Source organism: Amblyomma maculatum, chromosome 1 (assembly GCF_055883805.1).
Source record: "Amblyomma maculatum isolate TAMU_Amacu chromosome 1, ASM5588380v1, whole genome shotgun sequence".
Lineage (NCBI taxonomy): Eukaryota > Metazoa > Arthropoda > Arachnida > Ixodida > Ixodidae > Amblyomma > Amblyomma maculatum.
The window spans coordinates 417,895,047-417,920,272 of NC_139344.1; the positions used below are offsets into that span (position 1 = coordinate 417,895,047).

At 48.1% G+C, this 25,226-nt stretch overlaps 1 protein-coding gene across 1 annotated transcript in view; it reads left to right on the forward strand.

Moving 5' to 3' along the window:
- Positions 1 to 8,769: 8,769 nt before the first annotated feature.
- Positions 8,770 to 25,226, forward strand: part of LOC146209172 (sodium- and chloride-dependent GABA transporter 1-like) — a 52,057-nt gene continuing 35,600 nt past the window's right edge. Inside the window, exon 1 of the mRNA XM_084596788.1 lies at positions 8,770 to 9,184. Within this exon, the coding sequence (XP_084452914.1) occupies positions 8,860 to 9,184 (325 nt within the window). The 5' untranslated portion in view covers positions 8,770 to 8,859. The remainder of the gene's footprint in view (positions 9,185 to 25,226) is intronic.

Consider the following 25,226-nt stretch of genomic DNA (forward strand, 5'->3'; position numbering starts at 1 on the left):
GCGGATAGAAATCTGTGAACATAGCGAAGTAATGCTTTCGCATTAAAGAAAATAATCCGGGACTATGAGCTATCTGACGTGAATGTTCGGTGAGAGCTATTACATTTGCCATCAGTGATTACCCTGACTATTTTTACTCTAAGCCGTCTTCGCACACGCAACAGAATTCTTAATTCTCTGGAGGGTGACGGTATAGGGGGCGCTGGCGCAGCCAGGAGATCGAGATCGACAATGTCGGTTAGTGCGTGAGTAGCGTCATAGCTACTGGTGGAAGGGGGGCGGTGCTTTTCGATGGTGAAGGCTACGCTGTCGATGGCTACAGACAGACAGACAGACAGACAGACAGACAGACAGACAGACAGACAGACAGACAGACAGACAGACAGACAGACAGACAGACAGACAGACAGACAGACAGACAGACAGACAGACAGACAGACAGACAGACAGACAGACAGACAGACAGACAGACAGACAGACAGACAGACAGACAGACAGACAGACAGACAGACAGACAGACAGACAGACAGACAGACAGACAGACAGACAGACAGACAGACAGACAGACAGACAGACAGACAGACAGACAGACAGACAGACAGACAGACAGACAGACAGACAGACAGACAGACAGACAGACAGACAGACAGACAGACAGACAGACAGACAGACAGACAGACAGACAGACAGACAGACAGACAGACAGACAGACAGACAGACAGACAGACAGACAGACAGACAGACAGACAGACAGACAGACAGACAGACAGACAGACAGACAGACAGACAGACAGACAGACAGACAGACAGACAGACAGACAGACAGACAGACAGACAGACAGACAGACAGACAGACAGACAGACAGACAGACAGACAGACAGACAGACAGACAGACAGACAGACAGACAGACAGACAGACAGACAGACAGACAGACAGACAGACAGACAGACAGACAGACAGACAGACAGACAGACAGACAGACAGACAGACAGACAGACAGACAGACAGACAGACAGACAGACAGACAGACAGACAGACAGACAGACAGACAGACAGACAGACAGACAGACAGACAGACAGACAGACAGACAGACAGACAGACAGACAGACAGACAGACAGACAGACAGACAGACAGACAGACAGACAGACAGACAGACAGACAGACAGACAGACAGACAGACAGACAGACAGACAGACAGACAGACAGACAGACAGACAGACAGACAGACAGACAGACAGACAGACAGACAGACAGACAGACAGACAGACAGACAGACAGACAGACAGACAGACAGACAGACAGACAGACAGACAGACAGACAGACAGACAGACAGACAGACAGACAGACAGACAGACAGACAGACAGACAGACAGACAGACAGACAGACAGACAGACAGACAGACAGACAGACAGACAGACAGACAGACAGACAGACAGACAGACAGACAGACAGACAGACAGACAGACAGACAGACAGACAGACAGACAGACAGACAGACAGACAGACAGACAGACAGACAGACAGACAGACAGACAGACAGACAGACAGACAGACAGACAGACAGACAGACAGACAGACAGACAGACAGACAGACAGACAGACAGACAGACAGACAGACAGACAGACAGACAGACAGACAGACAGACAGACAGACAGACAGACAGACAGACAGACAGACAGACAGACAGACAGACAGACAGACAGACAGACAGACAGACAGACAGACAGACAGACAGACAGACAGACAGACAGACAGACAGACAGACAGACAGACAGACAGACAGACAGACAGACAGACAGACAGACAGACAGACAGACAGACAGACAGACAGACAGACAGACAGACAGACAGACAGACAGACAGACAGACAGACAGACAGACAGACAGACAGACAGACAGACAGACAGACAGACAGACAGACAGACAGACAGACAGACAGACAGACAGACAGACAGACAGACAGACAGACAGACAGACAGACAGACAGACAGACAGACAGACAGACAGACAGACAGACAGACAGACAGACAGACAGACAGACAGACAGACAGACAGACAGACAGACAGACAGACAGACAGACAGACAGACAGACAGACAGACATACAGACAGACAGACAGACAGACAGACAGACAGACAGACAGACAGACAGACGGACGGACGGACGGACGGACGGACGGACGGACGGACGGACGGACGGACGGACGGACGGACGGACGGACGGACGGACGGACGGACGGACGGACGGACGGACGGACGGACGGACGGACGGACGGACGGACGGACGGACGGACGGACGGACGGACGGACGGACGGACGGACGGACGGACGGACGGACGGACGGACGGACGGACGGACGGACGGACGGACGGACGGACGGACGGACAGACGCCAGCATTTTCTCGTGGTTATATTACAATCGCTCCCGTACAAAAAAAAAGATGGTTGCGTTCACAGACATGTAAGAAGTGGGCGACGGGCTTGCGCCTTCACTACCCCCTGCTATGCAGGTAACATCAAATTGTAAGATCGCGTGAACCGCAGTCGAGTACCGCTCGCATATGGACCGTTAGAGTGAACGGTGCACCCACTGTTGCACCCCGCACCTCATGCATGTCGCTCTTCAGTCTGACGTTATAGTAAATCACGTGTGTATGTCTTATAGGAAAATGGCTACCCGTTTTGTACTTTATAACCTGGTGACTGAGCAATACTGTCACTTCCCCTTCTTTCCGTTCCCAGAATGAAGAGAATATTTTGACAGTATCTTGAACCTCGCCGCCCAAGGACAAGAAAAAATTCACTGAGCAAATGCATCCACGAGATTCACGAGTTCATAACACAACACCGCAGCACACAACTATAATAGCAGGATTCTATCTACAATAGAATGCACTTTATCATCTTGTCCTTCGTCATTGATACAAGCGATGTCATGTTCCCACTAATTGCAGGGCGTGGCAGTTGCTTTAGTCTTTGATGAACGTTAAAGAAAAGGAACCGCTAAAAATAGAACCATTATATTACCCCGAGCCTACATTGTCGCTATGATATCAACCTTACCGCCTATTCCTCATTTAAGGAATGGCTCGTTAAAGACAAGCACTGTCCTCGGGCCTTCTGATTATTTTCAGTACACACAAACCTCGAGGGGAATGCACCGCAAGAAAGACAATCACCCTACATGCCTCTAATGGAGGTGAAAAAGAAGCATGATGCTCTATAGACAACTGACTGAGCCACATTTCTTGTAAGAAAGAACGTTCAGGAAGCTCGCGAGATGTTTTTCAACACTTTCCCTCAAGTAATGGTGGGCTCCAAAGTCTTGTTTTCTTAAGTACTTCTAGAACAGATCAAAGGTCGTCCTCGGTACAGGCAAGCTTCGCAACTCTTAGGATCGTTACTTTCGACCAGCTTTGAGGAAGTGGGAAGTGAGACATATGACCAGCATATAACGATAAACGGAAATACTGTCACGCCTCGCGGCTCTAAATCGCAATTCAAGACGGCTCAGGAGAAACACGCGGTCGACCGCGACACTCGCACATTCATAACTGCATATATATCTAGGCGAGCCTTGGGCGACGATTTGAATGATTTTCACAATAGTTGTCGTGCCCCATGCAGGAGCAACGGCTAAATAGTATACCCTGACCTAGGGCGCCTATTCACTGTCACAGTTTTCCTGCTGTGTGAGATAGTGGCTCATTAACGAGGGCGCCACCAGCCTAGGATATTCGACCTTAGCGCAAAGTCACACTGGATGGTATTCCCTCTGACTGAAAGATGAACGCAGCAGTTTCCATTACTTACACGTCACACCGTTTACACCTGGAGGGTGGGGTCGAATTAGAGACACGAAGGAGAACACATGCATTGGGATATGTGGAAAGAAGGATTGCACATGCATGTATGAGTTTCATCTTCGGTGTGCTCATAAAAATCATAATTATACGAGCGGTCGTCATATATGCTAGGCGCTGGCAAATTGAGTGATCTCACGCTATCAATGTCAGCTAATACACACGCTTGCTGTCGGCCAGTAACGTCTCCGATTGCTTTCGTTTGCTCGATTGCTTTCTTAAATTGAGGAAGGTCTGTCCCTGCACTCATACACATTGAATGGCAAGAACAGTACGGTACAGATGTCGCAGCCCTGCAGTAGCGCTTTCCAACTATAGCCGTCACAGTAAGTCTCGGAGTGTATTATATCTTTGCGGACGTACCGACGCGCGCACTGAAACGACCTAATCCATTGCACGCGTGTTTGCGAAAAGGCAAAGTTCACGGCTTTAACACCGCACACTTATAAAGCACGATTTCTGCTCTCACCAAATGCGTTGCTGAATATGAAATGGAGTTAAGGGAAGGCAACGCAAAATCACCTTACGTATCTACTTTTTGAAATTAGGCACACTTAAGGAAGTGCAGAACTGAAGCCACTGATTTTGCGATGTTGCAAGCCCTTTAAGACATTACAGCACTTTATTCTTTAGTCGCGATGCAAATAATCATACATATGCGGCTATTACAAATATTCTCGCGATAGCAATGACCAAGTGCATTTTGTGATTCGTTCCCTGGCGATCTGCACGCGTAAACATGCAAGCGAACGAATGCGCTCGCAAGGCCTGTCTAGTTTGCCTGACTAGGTGATATTACATGCAGCGAGCCTCCACATTTCCGGGACTTACTGCATTATGGAAACCTCTCTCCGTCCGAACCGCCACACAGTGTCCAAGAACGAAAGCTTTGCTGATTATGCATGAACACGCTCGCCGGCTCTCTAGGACGCCAATAAGAGCTCCGGATTTGTTGAAATATGCAGACTCGGGTTGTCATGGGTGCTTCGCCGTTGGGCAGCTGTTCTTGGGTGGCTAGCTTCCTCCGCTGGTATGCATTTGTTTTCATTTTTGCTGTCATAGTTGGCAGTTATCATGTCAGCACGGCATTGAGCGCGGCCCCTGCGGATAATTTCTCTGTGTGTGTGCGAGTGTGCGTGCGTGTGTGTGTGTGTGCGTGCGTGTGTGCGTGCGTGCGTGTGTGTGTGTGTGTGTGTGTGTGTGTGTGTGTGTGTGTGTGTGTGTGTGTGTGTGTGTGTGTGTGTGTGTGTGTGTGTGTGTGTGTGTGTGTGTGTGTGTGTGTGTGTGTGTGTGTGTGTGTGTGTGTGTGTGTGTGTGTGTGTGTGTGTGTGTGTGTGTGTGTGTGTGTGTGTGTGTGTGTGTGTGTGTGTGTGTGTGTGTGTGTGTGTGTGTGTGTGTGTGTGTGTGTGTGTGTGTGTGTGTGTGTGTGTGTGTGTGTGTGTGTGTGTGTGTGTGTGTGTGTGTGTGTGTGTGTGTGTGTTTGCGTGCGTGCGTGTGTGCGCGCACGTGCGGTATCTGCTAATACGCCTTTTCTGATGCTGGGGCCATTGAGGCTTTATCGAAAGTGAGCAGGCTGCGGTTCACCCAAGATTAAGTTGACTTCTATTTAGGAGAGATTTCCTACGCAGATGCAGAGAGCTTCGTTAACCATAATGTGCAGCAAAATGCATACCACGAAGTCCGTCTGTAACATAATGTGCTCATAGCTCCATTTGTTGTGGAACATCGTTTAGCAGCTTTTATCTTAAAGCTGACATCAGACCGAAGATAGGGATAGCAAGCAGAGTTAAGCTCTATTTATCACCTTTAGGACATATTTAGAACAAGGAACCTGGAGGAAGTGTATGCCTTTCGTTTGAAACAACGTATTGATCGCGTTATAATTACAAACCAGTGCACTTCACCGCTTACTACAACCGTATTCCTGGTTGCAAAAAAATTAAAGCGAGAACACGGTAGGCTATTCTGCGCGTGAAAATATATACGCGAGCCGCAAGAAGGGTCGTGTAAGAAGCGACGAGAAAATAAACAAATATACAGTCAAGACTCAGAAGCGACGATATTGCAGTCTGAACAAAAGAATCGGCTTTCCCTCGCGCACGTGTCAAATGCAGTGTAGCGCCCTTTCAAGAAAGTCGTGTAATGACAGGTTTTGGCGTCACGAATCGTGGGCGAGAGAACATATAGGCCGTGTTTGACACTTCGAGTGCCAATCGAGTAGGGAAACTGAGCTGGACTGTTGTTTCCTGCCTGTCTCCGGTCTCAACACGTCTCTATTTTCTACCTTCTTTCGCGACCACGAAACGAAGCGAGCTATCGGTTTTTGTTTTTCTTTGTTTACGCACTGGCAGGCATCAAATCCAGAAACCCTTCAACTGCGGGATTCGGCGCTCAATATTGCGAGCGAACAAGAACATATGCGCTGTGACATTCAGAATCTAACGGTGACAACCGTGATATTTCAACAACTTCCGCCGTCTTGTCCTGTAGAACCTTGCGCGGACTCTCTCTGTGCGAGACGACGAGAGAGTGACACCCATTGCAGCCACAGCTGCAAACAGCTCCGCAGACAACTCAGAGTATCGGAAGTCCCATCTTCGTTTTATGTCAGTTCCTCTGTCTCCCTGGCTCAGTTGTTATTTGCTTCATTGTCCGCTCGGCAGGCCCGCGAATGGAGCAATTCTCCGTCGGACGACCGACGGCTCTTGCAACGACAGCTTTACCCATCGGCAAATGACGTCAGACGATCCCATACACGTCCACGTGAGGACAGGAGCCCGGGTATGTGTGGAACGCGGTGGAGACAGCCGTCTATCCGGACGTCAGTTAGGGCAGCTCTGCGCTCGCCCCCCGTTGGCGTCGCACAGAAATTGGCCGGCCTATGACACAGCAAAGGTGATAAGGGGCTAGGGCCAGCTCCTCAAGGTGAGCGTTAATAAAAGAGATGTTTGTCTTCCTGGTCGCTTATGCGACGCCGTCTATTGCGGCCGACTCTGCGGATCGGCGTCTGTCGACTCGACTTTGATGAGCTTTCATTTCTTGGCTTTAGAATGCGATTCCCACCTCTCATAAGTGTTGGAGCGTACAGCCTCTGTCCAAGCAATACGGAGCATACTGTCCCGTTTAAACTGCCCTTACACATCGTCTTGTAAAACTTAGAAGCTGCTTATTGCATGATGTACAGGTGCTCCCCACATGCACAGATGCTGCACGCAAGTATCTGTGTAGCTACACCATACAGAAGCCACACAAATAGAACGTGCAGCAGGTAATAACGGAAGTAAATTTAGTAAGATACTCTAACATGTGCAGCAGACAGGTTCAAGTAGTCGCAAATGCCAACTAAATCACCTCTGCTTTCACCTTTCCTGGTCGTAGATCTTCCTATACGTTACTACGAAAAGTTGCACCAAAGTATGTCTCCTCTATCGATCATAGAAAGTGAATAAATAAGCTCACACGGTTTAACAAAATATATAAGGTTAAGGTCGCAATCATAGCATGGGTCGTGTGATGATCGTGCATTGATCGCAGGAACCCCATTCCTCTCGAGCTGACAAGGCCGGAAACAATCATTGAGCCTTCTTTTTTTTTTTTTTTTTCATTCCTCCCGATCCTGTGCGGATATCTGGCAGCACTTAGGTTATTCGATGCGATGTTCTGTCTCGGCGGAATTGCGATTATTACGCCGGAGATTTTCCCGGGAAGAGACCGCGTGTTCTCTTTCCGGAGGCGACCAGGACGTCCGGCGACCGCGCCTGAATGGCAGGAAAAACGGTAAAGTAACAAGAAGCGAACGACTCGAACGCACGGCCGCGACGCTACTACCGAGGCACGACATGCCGCGCACGAGCGACTCGCGGTAATAGAAAGAGTGCTACGTGTGTAATCGCGCGTCGACGTGGTCTCAGAGGTGAAAAGCTTTGGCATGGTTAGCGTGTGTAAACAAAAATCAAATTAGAAACAAAACTGCACGGACATGGGAAGGAGTCGACATGCCTACGTATTAGCACTAGAGAATGGAACCAAGAATAATAATAATATAAAAAAAAGGCGTGTCAGGTACCCGCAACACTGGTATTTGCCCGCCTGCAACGGGTACTGCGCTTGGAGGCGCGAAAATCGAAACTTGGCTGCGGCGGGGTGCCATGTTTCTGTCGTTCACTCAACAAAGACGCTCTCGGCACCCTCACAGTCCGAAATTTCACTCTTTCTTATGGCTTTTTTTCTTTTTTAAATCCCCAGTGCGAGCAACAGCGCGGCGGGAAGACAGAGGCAAATAGTGGGAGAGACGATTGTATTGGGAGTAGTGAGCGTTAGTAGTGACGCGTGGATGGGAGTCAGAAAACAGACTGTCTGCACAACTCAACGTTACTAGATTACGCACAACTGTCAGCCAGCGCAGTACTCCCCAGGGGGCGCCGGTCTGTAGCACTCGCTGCGCCCTTTGCTCCCGTCCAGCGCTGCGGAAGAGGAAAGCGCAGAAAGAACGATAGAATGACAAAGATGAATTCCGTTTATCTTACAAGGACCAGAGAGAGACAATTTAGAGCGCATTGTGAATGGGAGAGGGGAGGACAGAAGCACGAGAAGTGAGCGAGCCGCCTCTCGCGACAGAGACGCAGTTTATTAAAAATTACCGAATAGCCAAAAAGATAAATGTGGTGAAGAGTTCTTCCCTCAGCAAAATCGTACGGCGCCGAAGAGAAAGCGGAGAGAGGGCAAATGAGGGCGACTTTGTCGCTTCCTTCCCTCTTTCTGCGCGTTTGGAAGAAAGGAGGAGAGAGCCGCATATCTCTCTCACACGCGCCGCTTTCTCTTCCTCCTCGTTGGGGAGAAGAGACAGAGGAAGAGAGAAACATTTTTCTCTCTCCAACGTTTTCCGCGCGCGCCGCGCCGGTCTGTTCGAAGAGCCGGCGGCAGCGCGCCAGAGCGGATCCGGCGACGAACGGTGGAGTAGTGCAGTCAGTGTGAGCGCGCCGGTCGACGTATGAAGACGGACAAGAAGTTCCTCGAGGCCCTGGGCTCGCCGTTCGGCGTCGTCCGCCCCAATGGAGACTACGAGGTGGCCCCGACGGCCGAAAAAGAGGCGCGCGGCGGTGCGGTGCTCGTGGACGACGAGGTGTTGCTCGATGTGGACGCGATCCCCGCGAAGCCGGAGTCGGGCGCCGACGACCTGGGCTCCAGCGAAGAGGACCTGCCGCTACGCGGCAACTGGGGCGGCAAGTTGGACTTCATCTTCGGCTGCGTCAGCTATGCCGTCGGACTGGGCAACGTCTGGCGCTTCCCGTACCTGGCGTACGAGAACGGAGGAGGTCAGTAGCCGCCTCCCTTTCGTACTCTAATATCTGTGCTCAGTGCTGTCTCTCCGGAGAGCGCTGCGACTTGCGCGCGCAGATCGTCTCCGTTTGAATGATGTTCTTTGCCTCGTAGCACAGCAAAGTGTGCCCTGTTCGTGCTTATCACACCCCAAACGTATTATATATGTCACTGTTACTGAGTGAAAAGCGCACGCATCCCTGTTTTCCCACCACTACATGGGGAGGGCTGCGGAAAAAGGTGGAGCTTGGTGGAGCTTGCGTAGATGGTGGAGCTTGCGTAGCTAGGTTGATGGGGGCTAAGGTTTGGAAGCGCGCTAAAAAGCAGGGGCCGATATCGATTCCGTTCTAACTGCATTTGAATACCTGCTAAGCTGACTTTGTGAACAAAAATAAATAAGGAAAGTGGTTTCCCCGCTACGTAGTGGATAATGTTCAGATTAGGAGTTGCAGTGACTGTGTTGTGGATACAAACTGTCGCTGGCACTGTGCTTTGCTGCTCCTGTGCTGTGCGTTAAGCGCCGGACATCATATTCAAAGAGACATTTTGTCGCCACCGGGCGTACAACAACGCTATGTCGCGGATTGGTACAGGCATTTGTGGCTTTTATTTTTTATTTTTTTTTTGAGTTTCGCTTCAGACTTCGCAGATAAATGTAAGGAAAACTGGGATGAATTTGAAATGATCTCCGTAAGACTTTTTTTTTTTTCCTGCTTTTCGTCTAAACGGTCGATTTGGCAGAGGCTGTGTCAAGTAAGGGTAGTGTGTAAACAAACCGATGCTCGGGAGGAGAGAGGAGGATGCCGAAGACGCTGTCTCAGAATGAGTGAAAGAGTCAACAGTAGTATACAGTGTTCCGCAAGCACCGTTCGCCGAGTTAGGCGCGCCAGCGGCGACAGCTAGTGGATCGATACTGGGCACCAGTGTGTCTGGATCTATAGAGAAGTCACGTTGTGCGCTACTTGCCGATGAATGAAGCACACGTCACCGTAAAGCACACAAACCATTCTCGTGACCGAGTTCTCGCCATTCACTAACTCATAACGAAAACTTCGCAGACTTTTTTTTCGGCGTCGACGCCGGCTTAGCGTAGCATTCAATCAAAGGTTTTTAAGAGTGCGAGAATACAATGTTGTGGATACGGCGGGGAAAAAAGGCTGCGTTCTTTTTTATTTTACATCAGCGTAAACTAACACGTGTTTTTGTCTCCTGTCGACTTAAGACATGTAGAGGGAAAGAGAAGTTGGCTGTCCCGCTGAAGCACCAAGCCCGTCGGGAAAGCCACCGTATCGCGTTACGGCGCCGGCGGCTACTTTCGCGCGCAAGCACGCCGGGATACGTGCTATGCGGAACGGCCCTCCTCACAGGGTTGTCTGAAGGTCGAATGCGCGACGCTCTCTTTGGAGCTGCTTCTCGCTCGCTTGGCGGCGGGCCTCCCGAACTGCCCTCTTTTTTTTTTTCTTGCTCGCGCTCTTCTAGCGGGCCAACTCTCTCGCGTCCGCTGCCCCGCTCCGTGCTGTCTTCTTGCTCTTACAGTTGAGCGCTGAGCAAAGCCTGCAGCTGTTCTTGCTGGCTGCCCAGTTCGTCTTCTGTCCGCTCCCGTGGTCGTTGTTTTGCGGGCTTTCGCTTCCAAGGTTGATCGTACTCTATTTTCGTACCACCCCCCGTCCAAATGCACTACACTCCAACTCCCCCCGTCTGGCACCGAAAGAGTCATGCCCGGACAACCCTTTCTCTCTCCACCTAGAATCGGAAAGGAATGTGCTTCGCCGTAGAAGCGACAGAGCGGCACTTCCGCGGTCTCGGGGACCCGACGGCCTCTCCGCGGTCGTTACCGCACCAAGAATGCCGCGCTCTGCGTGTGTTTGCCCGTGCCCTCTTTATATTTTTTAGATTCCCCTGCTTGGTTGTGTCTGTCGCTTTAATTCCCGCCGACGCTATCAATAAATCCCGCACCGAGCACCCGGCCGCTATACATTCTTCCTTTTCCAAAGACTCCCCGCCAGGTCGGGCAACGTCTCCTGTGCGTCGGAGTCCAAGCACGTTTCGTAAGTCGAGGCGCCCGAGATTAGATCGCGAATTCCATTGTCGGCCGAACGCCTCTGGCACATGTGAACGCGGAGCCGGTGTGAAGGACCAGCACTGGGAGCAGCATCGCTAATCGCCCTTTATCTTCTGTACCGACGGAATGAAAGCGGTGAGGTCTACGAAGCGGCCATCGTTTTGAGGCGCGCATCAACAATTATTGATTTTGCTTAGCGCACCTGGAAAATATCGTTGTCATTCTTTCCTTTGCTATTTGTTCACGCTTGATGATTAAAATTTATCTCCATATTTTTGTTTTTGTTTTATTTTTTCTTCCTTCCTTTCCTATTATTCAGCGATTACAGACTACAATTCCCCACAGCTCCGGTACAAGCAAGCCTTAGCGCACTGCTAAGGAAGTCATGACAGATGTTTACTTTGACTTTGTGCAACTGGCCCGAAGACGGATATGCGGTTAATGCCCCAACGATTCTTACTACAACCAGTACATTACTCAATACCCTATTCAATTGCGCGGGCTGCCTTAATTCCTTCTGAAGCCTAAAAATCGTGTTCACGCTTTGCTGCTGTTACCATGTGGTTTACGAAAGCTTTTGATACGCTGCGCACTTTCAGATTTGAGCGAGTAAGACAAAAAAAAAAAAAAAAAGTCTTGGAAAAAAAAAACAGATATGTGAAGAAGCGAGCTGGAAACACGCGTCGACCAATCGAGCCCTCCCCTTTTGATGAAGGAAAGTGCTCGTTGGTGCCGCTGCAGGATGAATTTAATACAGCACGCATTGTTCTGCCAAGCCTTGTATCTCAGTGAGGAAAGACTACTGTGCATGCTGCCAATGGAGAGAATGCAATTTTTACTAATTCTTACATCCTATCTGAGGAATACACGCCAGGAGGGGCGAAGCAGCGTAGTTTTCACATACAGGCACAAAGGCAGTATGCATACAATAGCAATAGCATACAATGACCTGCTAAAGTATTCGTGCAGCGTTTAAAAACAAGCTTGTTTTTTCTATAGCAGCAATTTCAATGTTCAGTAGTGAAGGTAAAGATCGAGGATACATATATCTGCTATGCGCGAACAGCAAAATATTGCTAAGAATATAGAAACTCCCAGGGACGGAAGGCTTGTTTAACTTCGAACAAGCATCTGGTGATGAACTTTCACTCTTGAAGGCGCAAATAAGTCCTTTTGTAGGGACATACACACTGCGAACATAAAGAAAGAACGCGTGTTCGGTCATCTGCAGCTGTACTGAAATCGTTCCAGCACTACGCACGCAGAGCTTTTTTAAAGAACAAAATGCGTTAACTCTGATCTAAAACAGCGTTGTTATTGGTCTTTGTTATGGCCTACCGCACACAAACACAAAAATCATCGGCACATGTGAATGCGTACGTTCCCTTTCTCACTTTCTCAGGAACATCGCTCTTTAAATGGAAATGTGGGGCTTTAGAGAAAATACGCATATATATATATATATATATATATATATATATATATATATATATATATATATATATATATATATATATATATATATATATATATATATATATGCAGGCTTCATGAAGGCAAAGTCTCAAATTAAAGCACTGGGCAAAATCAAAATCGCCGCGTTCACTCCTAGACTGCGCTATAGAAATGTACCCTTGCCTGTGGCTCTCATGTCCACGCACGACGATGAAGACGGCGATGTTTGCTGTTCAGCGCGAGAGTTCAAGGTCACAAATGCACTTTTCACTGACCTTGAAGTTTGTGCATGAGAGAAGCAGAGCTAAGGCTTTTAAAAAAGAAAATATTGCAACATGGTCATGCTGATGCCTGTTTTATCCCCACGAACATTTAAGCTTCAGATCGTGTTGTCCTGTTGCGTTCTCCATCTTCGAGTACTCTTTTCTTTTCCTACTGAAAGAATAGCACCGCTCCGTTGTCCGAGCTCGTCCAGTTCACCTTTCGCCCGCATATCTGTGCATTTAACGCCTCGCCGTCTCCCGGCTGTACTCTGCGAAACTTCCCACTTTTCGCCATTTTGTCCGCACTCTGTGGAGGGATAAAGAAGTAGAACGCTGAGGAGAAACGCATCATTCCGGGCAAGTGGAGATGTCATCGACGTGAAGTGCGAACTGCAGAGGCCTGAACACTCCACGAACAGTTGGCCAGGACATATTTCCGGCCTTCTGCCAAAACTTGGTTCAGCGGGGCCTGTGGCACTGGAACACCGCTAATTAGAGTTCACTGACACATACTTTAGCGCCTTTGACGAAGTAGGCGTCGCGAGCCGAAATGCGTCAGCTGCTTTCCAGCCATTTTCCAATTAATCAAACAATGTTTTTTTGCTGGACAATTTCCTTAGAGCTCAGTAGCTGATGCAAATTTTCTAAGCATTTATATATCGTTCGTGCTAAGGATACTGTATCCGTTAAAGAAAATACTCCCTTTTCAGGAAATTTTAGGATAACATTACTGCGAAAGGGGAAATATTCGCGGGTTTCAGTGAGTTCTCCCAGTAGCAGAAAATTCCTCAATTCTTCTAAACTTGCTGTATATTTCGAGCTGCGGCAAGGAATAGGGAGAGGAATAATGAATGTTCGGGTCTAACTGTGTTTTTTTTTTTTTTTCTTCGAGTACGGCACTAGACATCACCGCGCAATCGTGTCAACAGATTATTCTGCGAAAATTTGGTGACTGCTCAGCTTATATACCATTATTATTCTGCGCTCCCTCATGAAGAGCCGCACTTTTGCATTAAAAGAAGATGTCAGAGGTTCATTTACCGCTTATGGAAAATCGAACGAACAGTTATGTATCCCTGCCGGTCAGCAGCGTACCGCAATCCTTTTTTGCGACTGCTCCGTCTCGAGCCTTTGTTTTTCCTGTGCCACGTACGATACGTTGTTTTACTAAAGTCGAAGTATGACTCATAGCACGAGTCGAGGGGTTCAAACTAGGCCAACGCGACCGTATTTTGATGGAAAACGGATGCGAGCATGTCCGTATACGGAGCTGCTCTCGGCCGATGTCGAAAATCTTCAAAACAGCCTAAATCAATCAGCCGCTACGCACCACGAAATGTTGTTTTGGAGCGTAAAACGGTCGAGTAACCAACGTCATCCACCCTTCTTTTCTCCTATTATTTATTTTTTTTTTTCATTGTATAACATGACAGCATATGTCTCTGTCAAGTCTCCTACTTTTATGACGGCGGAGCTAAATCATTATTAATGAGGGGCGCACGCTTTCCTCAGAGTGAGTTACATCAGTTAATCGGCGACAACGCTTGCATATATAGAGTCCTATTAGAAGGTCAAGCCGCGCCGACAGAGATGGGGAAAACTGCGGTAATCTTAGCGAACATACAACGCTATCGCAGGAGATCGAGCGGCCGTGGCGCTGTACACAAGGAAAAAGAGTGCACAAGAGATGCTAGACAAACACAGGCGTTGTGCGTTCACAGAGCAGTGCCCGGTTCTCTCTTGGGTACTACACTTACGAGTTCTGTATTAGCGAGCCGCTCATTACCGCGTCTCCTGTGCCCCCGCATGCGCGCCATTGCCAGTTTCTAGTGCACATCGCAGTACCGAAGAGGTTTAACGTCCCAAAACGAAAAGAACGAGCGTGTGTGTGTGTGTGTGTGTGTGTGTGTGTGTGTGTGTGTGTGTGTGTGTGTGTGTGTGTGTGTGTGTGTGTGTGTGTGTGTGTGTGTGTGTGTGTGTGTGTGTGTGTGTGTGTGTGTGTGTGTGTGTGTGTGTGTGTGTGTGTGTGTGTGTGTGTGTGTGTGTGTGTGTGTGTGTGTGTGTGTGTGTCGTCACTGATAATCACCACTGGTGGCAAAATCGTGGCCCACCCGTTTGAGATACAGGGTTCTGAGTGTGTAAAGTTGACTCCATATGCCGCTCAGAATTGCTTCTTCTTCTTTTTTTTTTTTCCTGGGCTGAATGCTAACATATGCGACGAATTCGCCCAGATGAAACCCTAATAGAGTGCGACCTTGGCTGGGCCCATGGCGGGCGACACAGTCGTCATATTGAGGTACGGGTGGCTTCAAACGAATCTTGCTTCGTTCTGTGCACGCTACTATATCGATACTGAGGACCTAGGATTAAATTCTGCAAAACATGAGCGAGCGCTCCTAATCATGCGCCCTACTGCGGTGGATCTCTTTTACATATTCATTTATTTTGTCCTGGCGTGATTAGCTGTGCGTGTCCGTTTTTGGCATCTTCTCTTCGTTGTGGATTCTTCTAGCTTCGTTTCTCAGGCTTCTCACGAAACGGTGCCCCCATTGCGTCATCTGCACATCTTAAAGTTGTATTCATTGATGCAGGACCGGAAGCGCAAGTTCCGGTCCTGAGTCGCTGTTAAAGGAATCGAAAGCTGTAACGCGAGGTTTTCAACTGCCGCGAGCAAGCTCCCCCTGACATTCTGCAAGTGTACGCGGCTCACATCTTCTCGGTCTCCGTGCAAAGAAAGAGCAAGCGACGCTGTCTGGGCGGAACACGCGCCGGGAAACCGCTCCCCGTTTAAACGCCGGTTTTCTACTGCCCGTGTGCAATAAATAAATAAAGAGTAACAGAGACTGTCTGAATAGCATAGGTCGCCGCCAGCATGCGTACGCAGATCGCGTACGCTATGCACGTTGAGCGAGGACGCCGGAACCACCCGCAAGGAAGAGGAAAGAGGGGCGGAGAATGAACAGGAGAGGGTCTGTGAGGTAGAGAGTCGGAGCCTCGCTCACATCGTGTCCCAGTCTCATTTATATCTCGCCCCTATGTCTGCCGCGCGCTTGCTTTCTTGTCGAGCGCACGCAGCTGCTGCCGGCCGTTTTGCCGTCGACAACAGAGAGAGGCGGGAGTGGCGAAGGTGTGGTGTACGGCAGACAGCCCGCATGCCGACTCTGTAAAGTGTTGCGTGCAGCACTATTTGCGCCGAAACTGGGGAGGGAGCGCCGAGCCACAATTTCGCGCCTTTTGTCCACATGATAGCCAAAACGTGCGGTGGTTGAAGAACCATCCCATGGCTGTTCTAGAGCGGTAGGATGGACAGATGGGCGAGTTGGTACATTTGCATAGTGGGTGGTGCAGCGCGAAGACATGAAGCATGTGCTTCGTGTCTTCGCGCTGTGCCACCCACTATATGTTCTAAAGAGCCTGCAGAGACGCCTCTCAACAGCAGTTCGCCGAGCCATCAGAATATTGAAGAAAAAAAAAATAATAAATGACAAAATTATCAAGAGAAGCTATCGAGGCATGCGGTTGTGGCGAGATGGCTCCGGTCGTGAAGAAAAGGCGAGGAGTGGTTGTTAGGCGTCGGCGGAATAACGGTGTTCGATTGCCCCATCTTCGACAGTAGTGCACAGAATTAGTTGCGCGCAGGAGACCGTCAGCCATACGTGGATGTACGCTCTTCCCTCTCTCATTGATCGATGCCGATGGTGAACAAGGACGCTGACAACGACGACCGACGAGGCTGCCGCAGTCAATAACATCTCCACTGCCTTTCTGGTAAGCTCGCCAAGGCCACGGTCAGAGTTAGTCGGCTCGCTAAAGTCGTGGTTATGCCTAATGCAAGCCCGGACCCGTTCGATAGCGAACGTGGAATAATACGAGGTCGGCGACGGTCTGGCTAAGAATTCGCGCCAACCGAGGTCAGAAGACGCCGCTCCTGCGTGCGTGTTCTAATTTTATTTTATTTTCTTCACTGTAATACTAATGGCACCTGCGCCCGTCGCGTACCTGCGATGTTGTTCCTGAACACATAACAAAGTACAGAGTCCCCAACAGAGCCAAAATAAAATTACAGAAAAAGTTGCCGCCCCTAGCAATTCGCGTAATTACAGGCATTGCCTTTTCACGGCCAAAGAGCCGCGTGTTTTACGAGAGCTTTCTTAATCGCGGAGCCGATCTCCCGCGTCTCAAGAACACGTCTTTTTGCCTAATAGTTTTCACTGTGAGCGTCGCGCTGATTACAGCGGTCAAAATAGGCCACTTACACGTGTAGTGCGAGTCGTAATAGCAAGCGAAACCAACACTGACGATGCGCTGGATGCCTTAAAATAGCATGCTGGCCGTTGTTTAGCCAGCGTAACAAGAGACTGCTTATAGGGCGGAGCGCACGTAGAATTATACTTTGCTATAGAGTACTCACGCGATCAGAAAGCGAACTGAGCGAAAGTGCAGGTTTGCTGCCATGTATTAGTGTACCTTTATTCATTTACTATCGGACTTTAATAACAGAGACACTAGAAAAGCCGCGTTGTTTCTCACGCGTGCGACTGCTTGAAGAAGCTCGGTATAATCATCACGAGCGACGAGATAAGATATTCTATGAGAGGGCAAATAGAAAAGACACGAGAGTGAGCGCGGTCTAACCAACTATCATTACGTTGCGCCCACGCGCTTCATATAGCAGGCCCACTAAGCGGTGTAGATACATTATTGCGTAAGCAATACTACGTGAGGTTTCAGCCCGTCGCGTAAACACGGCCGGTAGCCACGTTTGACCCTTGACCTTCAGAGAAGAAGGAAAAGAAAAAGGAGAAGAGAAAGAAGAAGGAAAAAGAAAGAAAAAGAAACAGAAAGAAGGAAAAGAGAGAGAAGAAGAAGAAGAAAACGGAAAAGAAAAAGGAGATAGAAACAAAAGGAAGAAACAGAAAAAAAGAGAAAGAAGAAGAAGGAAATGATAAAGAAAAAGAGAAAGAAGAAGGAGAAGAAGAAAAAGATGAACAAAAAGAAGGAGGAAAAGAAAAAGAAAGCACAGAAAGAGAAGCTACGTTGGCTTTGCTTACGCAACCTACCGGATTTAACTGAAGCTAAACCCCAGCTAATTTTTGTGTAAGTATATATCCATTGTAGGAAAGCATACGTAATAAAACGGTCGGCTTCCAGTCAGCCCTGCGGGCTTATCTTCCGCTTCTTTTGTCTCACTTGGAGCTGTTTTTTCTGTCTCTTCTTTTTTTTCCTCCATAAGTCCCGTGTGTCGTCGAGTCCACATAAACGCAGTTTTGATAGCATCGTATTTTTAGCCCCTCCGAATGTGCTCGCTCTACTGCCATGTGAGGTACCTATTTTTTCAGGAAGCCGGAGCTTCGTATGGAGAGAAAGACTCAAAGTCCTCCATAGAGTTGTTGTGTGCAGGTTTTTGCACTTATCCCTGCGGCCATTGTTGCTCGGGATGCCGCTTTTTGTAGTTAAGAACGGGTTAGCTAAAGTTTGCCGGAGAAGCTCGGTGATGACGTCGTGGAGGGTAATATTTGTTAACTCCCTTGCTTTCGCCCACTTCCTGTGGTGCCTTTTCTGATGCCGCCAAACAGCTTTTCTAGGTATTTGCTTTCGTTAGCGTTGTTTTTACTTCTTCAAGCAAAGCGTTTCTATGCGGGAAATGTACCGGTACCGTCAGTGACGTCATCGTGCAGCTCTCATCCGTCGCTGTGAGGTACAAAGAAGTCTTGAGTCGCGGTTTTAATCACTAATTGCACCACTGACTAAAATGCTAGCGCCAAGACATTTGGCATGATTAAACTGCAAGCTAGATTCGACCCCTCAAAACTCATCGAAATCTACGACCGGTGCGCAGTTTCCCTTTTCGGGAGCCAAATGAAGTTTTCCGAGGAAGTGCTCGCCGGGCAGCCACCTAACGAGACGAATGAATGTATAGGCGCATTGCTTTCTCACCAGCTTTATAATTCTGATCTACGAGCTATTGCAGCTGCATTTTCAAATTAAGCTGCTAGCGCATTGCTAGCTGCAATTGGTGCGTAATAGCCGCAGTTGCTTATGCGCAATAAAATTCCTATAAGTATTGTGGTCCCCATCAATTGCTTATCGTTGGCTGGTTGCCGGACATGCGAACCATCGACAAGGATTTACATAAATGCGCATAAATATACACTGCTGATGTTTTCTTGTTTGTTAAGTTGTCAGTCGTTACGTGGGCCTTGCCTGCGTCGACATTGTGCATATACGTCACACATGAGCACCGAAACCGTTCTCCTCTTCATATCGCATTTCGTTTTTGCCGTTTGCTGTAGCATCCCTGAATGTGTGCTAGTAATATATTAAACATCCTTATCACGCTGCAGTATTATTTCGCATGTACACTGCTGCCTGCGCTCCTGCGTTATGTGAAGTTACTCTATTTGACGCTGTTGTAACCTCGGTACCCGTGCTTGGGTAACACTGTGCATAGGTGCACTCCGTGAAGAAAGATCGTTGTGCTTCTAACCATTAGCTTGGAATGCAAATAGATTGCTTTCGGCGGATCTGTTTGCGACCGATGTCTTTTGACCAACTGATTCTCGTTACATCTGCCAAACACCAGGAACGCTCCCTTTTTTTTTTTTTTTCGGAGCTACAAGGTTGTCAGGTCGGTTATACATCATGACTTCATGCGGTGCGCTGTACTGATGCACATAAGCTAGCGTGGAACGTTGAACTCGTTTGTTTCTGTGCCGCCCTCAGACACAGAGACGTTTTTAGTTTTTTACTTTTTAAAAGCGTTTTTCGTCCTCGATTCTCACTTGTTCATCAGCACAGCAGGCTTCATGGCGTCGTAATTGTTTTCCAGAGTTCATCTCACTGATATAAAACTTGGAGCGATGAAATTGGAATGCTTCATCGCTCTTTGTTTTACTTTTTTTTTTTAAGTCACGCCGAATTTTACAATGACCCTCATTTAGAGCTAGGGAACGCATTAGGGAAGTCCAGTAGGGCACAGTGCTTTCGACCGCTGGACTTCGTTCGTGGACAAAACAAAAATAAAACACAGTAATGTCAGCAAGTGCATCGCTCCCAGTTGTCGTATTTCAGAAATGGCCATCTGTAAACTAAATGACGAGAGAGAGATTGGGTAACAAAGTCCTCGTAAAACTAGACATTGCATTAGCACAGTCCTGATATTTAACGATGTTTTCGCTGCAGTGACTTGGAATGGGCGGCAGAATTTCCACCTTGTGGTGAACAGGTCGCACAAGGAGAAATTTAATAATTACCGCAAAAATTATCTAAATTAACAGTGGTGAACGAAAAAAAGCGGCAACAGGTTGAACAACGCGGATTGGAGACAAACAAAATATGCCGCACCATGATCTGAAAAGGCGAACAATAAAGAACGTAGGATGAAGACAGTGTCTCTTATTAGCTCTAGTGACAGCAGTAAACTTTTTTACAGCGGAGCGGATGCCTGTAGGTTATTGTGCGAAGAAAATGACGCTTCTTGTCATAATTCTTTTTTTTTTTTTCGCCCATCTGTGCGTACCGGTACGCCCGGGTGTCTGAACGAAGCGCAAAAGGAGTTCCGCAGCTGCTGTGATGGCAGATCTCTACACATCTAACGCCCCGTAAAAAATAAATAAAAATAAACAAAGGTCGCGATACAAAGCAACCCAGATGAGAAGAGGCCATGCGGCGGTATGCACTCAGGGGGGTGACTGCGCAGAAGTCGCGCAAAAATGTGTCTCAAGCGTAAAAAAAATAAATAAAATGTTTTTCCTTTTGTATTCTTTCTCTCTGAGTTAGCTCTTACATCAACAAAGTATGGCTGGTGGCCTTTGCGGGCGAAACGGAAAACAAAGCACGGGACTTGCGTCTGACAGCGCGCATGGCGACATTCAAGCCAGGTGGTAAAGCACGCTTACACACGACCTCGACAGTCTTGACGGCTGTTTTCTGTAGTACGCGTCAAGCGTAGCCGCATTGTTTCCGCTGTTTGTAATGTCGGGACAGGGTTATAACCGCTGTACCTAGCTGTTCCCTTTTTCTTCATTCTCCTTGTCATCCTGTCTCCATTTCCCTTTTCAACACAACCATCGCTTGTGGTGTTTCTATTAGGTTCAAGATTTATCTTGCCTACATTTATTCTGACCTTGTTGCAAGTATCCTTGCACATTTGCTTCTTTCCTAACCTTCCTTTACGTTTATTCTTTGTTCTGGCTCGTGCTTTCGTTTTCGTGATTGAGAGCTGGAACGCTGGCTACCTTATTGGATGTTCATTTAGCTGCGTTGAGAAACACCAATACTTGGGCTACTGAAAAACAGTTTGGCTCAAATTTTCTAAAATAAAAGTTCCTTGCAAGAAATTTGTTGCGAGCTCAAACGAGCTCGAATGGACTTGGCAATGTCTGAATTGAGGTTGCGTCAGTTACGTGCTTTTGTTTGCAGTGTTCAAAGATCTTGATTCCTAGACGAAGACAAGACCCGTTGTCGAAACGTTGGTTTGGCTTGCGAACCATGAGGCTCCCCCTCAAACCTTATGCAGTTCCATTTCATACTGTGTAGCCATCTCTTTTCCCTCATTGCACTCTGCATCTGGCGCATAGCTACATTACTCCCTTTGAACCATTGGTTTGTTGCGTATCAACTGTAGTTCTACAGGCAGCTCAGTATATCTTGTTTGCAAAAGATTGTGGATGTAACACGGAAAATTGACATCGCTGGCTCGGATTTCAAATCATATGGGATGCGTACAGCGCTCAGGCGACAAATGGCCATTTATTGGCCTTAAATGTTCGCAATTAATCTAATTTATTTTCTATACGCATCGTGCACCGCCCGGAACAGCATTCCACTATAACCTCGCTGTGACGTAAAAGCGCAAACGGTCGACTGTTTTCTCCAAAGCGGCTCTGCTGTACGTTTTACGGATCCAGCTCCTCGTGACCGTCTTGGAAGCAAGCCGGCCCGGAAAGCGCCCTAGTCACGCTCTCTAAATAGCCTTTGTGGTCACGAGTGTCAAGGCCTAGCCGCTCGAGTTCAAGACGGCACGGCTCTCAAAAAAGCGACACGTGCTACCACCGAACATTCCGGGCAAGCGGCGGCTTAAAGTGTGGCATCTAACTTATGCGGCAGGTGGCGACGTCGAACGGACTGAAAAATAACAAAAATGTGGCGCCATGCTCGCAGCTGGCGGCATGCTCTTCCGTTAATGGGTCTCCGCCAAGCATCATATTGCCGCGTTATATAGCCGCGTCTCCTGTGAATGAGACATGTGGCAGCACGTGTGTTTTACACCTGCAGGCTCATTCGAAGCTTATAGGAAGCACTGAACGAGGCGCGCCGGATGTCCGGGCGACGTGCACCTTCAAGCTGTCTGCGGATTCTGGCGATAGCAGGCTATTGAGAAGCAAGGTTAATTATACCGCAAAGCTGCACTCGTATGAAAAATTCAAGACAGGTGCCTGGAATTGGAAAACGGAGAGAACCGTCATGGACAGGTTAAAAAACGGCCATACTGGACGCATATATCCTTCTAAAGACGTAGAAATCGTCCACCTTTTTTGCATCAGCTGAAAATCGGCAATTATGCAAAATGCATAAAGAGATCGAGGGCTACGGCGAGCGAGATCAACCACATGTGCACCGGTATCCGGTTTTGAACACACGGGAAAAAGAGGGGGCCAGATAAGACTGCATGAAGGAAGCAAAGAGCGAAGTGAACGAGCTCTATGCATTCCACAGTTGCCCGCAAGTTGCGTCATGAGGAACGTTCGCAGAAACCCAGAACGATCGCAGTAGTATTTATTATGCTGGGCATTGCCGACAGCTTTCGGAGCAAGTAAATCATTCGTGAAATCGCTACGACGGCTGCACGCTGAATGATTACGTAAGCGGCGTGGATAGAATCTACATGTGTCCTGGCTGTCTCATGAATGAGAAAAAATATTTGTGTTCGGATAGGCCTCACAGTGTGAGGCTGTAGGGGCTTTCAGCGGTGGAATGGACGCGGTGATAATTGAGCGTGCGTCACTAGAAGACACTGCAGTCGTCACCACATAGTTAGGATATTCGCGCCATGTGTGGATCTACGCTCCTGCATAGAGTGTTTTTCTTTTCTTGTCATGTTCCGTTTGAACCATTCGGTCGCGTTACAACATCCCCAACGACAGTTGCGATTGATGCGATGACAGCCGCAGTCACGTGTAAGCTTTTGCCACGTGGCGTGTCTGTACATATTCTGCAGACTTGGCGTTTCGTCGACATTTCAACGAGAGCCAACGTCGTTACGAGCATGGCTAAGATTTAACGCTAGGTTTTGCGACCCAATATAATGACCCATAAATCAATGCGATTTGCGCCGAGCCTAGCTATCGATTCTTTCATTGGCATTTTCATGATTCTTTTTTTTTTTTTTTTCAGCATTATTAGTCGCCTTCCTTGCCTTTTTTATTCGGCGCGAAACTTTTCGTGGCGTAATTAGCAGAATCTCGTCCTTTCCTTTTTTTCTTATTTTTTTTTTCTAGTACGAAGGGGGGGGGGGGGGGGCTACACACGACCAATCTTTCACAAAATTACCAAACAACATGCACCCTGAATATAATAAGCAAAGACGATAGAAAAGGCACAAATACAGGCACGGAGATTCGAGGCGGAAAATACAGATATAATTGCATATGTTGACGCTGTATGCTGCGGCAAGGAAAAAAATAGTGCAGTCGTAGTCAATGGCAAGCGGCCAATGGTAACAGCAATCTTCATAAAAACAAAGTCGATACAGACAGCGGAAGAGGCTGCAATAGCGCTGGCTCTTGCTTAGCTCGATGCATTATATATAGTCAGTGACAGCAAAAACGCAATCAGGGGTTACACTGCAGGAATCAGCGACGACCGCGGGTAGAATCCTCGATCAAAAGCCAATGGAAAGAGACATCGCCCATGTTTGGGCGCCAGCCCTCGCAAGCGTGCCCGGAAACAAGGCGGCACACCAACTAGCCCGAGATCTCAAACACCGGGCTGGAGGAGTGCTACCGCAGCAAGGTAAATAAGAAGACCTGATTAACTATAGCGAAATAACAGCGCACTACAGACTGAGAAGGAGGGTCCTACCACTACCAGAACCCACGTTAGGCAAAGAAGAAGCTACAGCATAGAGAAAGCTACAGACAAATACATACCCGAGCCCAGTTCTAGTCAACCATATATGGCCGGAAATACGATCAGACCTATGTTTATCATGTAAGGAAAGGGGATCACTAGACACCTAATATGAAAATGTGCGAAGTCACCAGGCAGGATTAAAATTATGACTAAAGACACCTGGGAGACCCTTCTGTGAAGCTCAGGCCCAAGAGCCTAAAAAGAAATTGTTAGACTGGCCGAAGATGCCGTCGGGGTCCGAGGACTACCGGCCGTCGGGTAAAAGAACTACCGGCCTGCAACTAAGGCGACTGTCGCACCTTCCGCGGCCTAACCCCCAAAAAGCGGGATAGTCACTCTGTCGGACACATAAAATCATTCTCTCTCTCTTCTCTATATCTCTCTCTTTCGTCCATGGGTTATGGGTGCCAACAATGAGGGTAGCACGTGGCAGCTATCTACTTATCGAGACGCGTGCCATGTGCAGAGCACGATCTGGCGTCATCAATTTTCCCGCGTGCGCAGCCTGGACTCTTTTTATTTTTTTTTTTTATTCGAAGGCTTGCCATGTGGCATATAATGGGGCTGTCGTTCAAAACTGAGCTCTTTCTTTTCCGCCAAAGGTTTCGAATACGTTCAGGCATATGGCGCTCGTACGTGGGTTTCCTCTCGGAAACTCCTATTTGCAGCTCGGTGGGGGCAGTCAGTGCACATCCGACTGTCGATACAAAATGGAAGGAATTCACTAAAGAGGAAACTCGACATTATGTCTTGTGTTCGTGGTGCCTTGAAAACTTGACAATGCGAACTCGCTTAATCAGAGCTTTCGGTTTGTTCTAGCTGACTCTTCGGTCCGATCAGCATCGCATCTATTAAACGGGCTCTGCTCAGCCCAAACTTTATCTAATTTGAAGACTCTTTTCTTCAAATTTCAGTGATAACAATTCAAGAGTAGCTGCATACGTGGAATTGTTAAATACGCTCTACTAGAGATTTTTTTTTTTTTTAACTGTATCAGCAGCGCAGTCCCTGTTTTCGCAAAAGCGCTTATGGACCTTGTTACCTAAAGGTTGTGCGTGCAGAGTGAAGGAGCGAGAAAGGGAACACGAGAGGAGGAATGGAAAGGAGACGCGGTTATTACGTCGC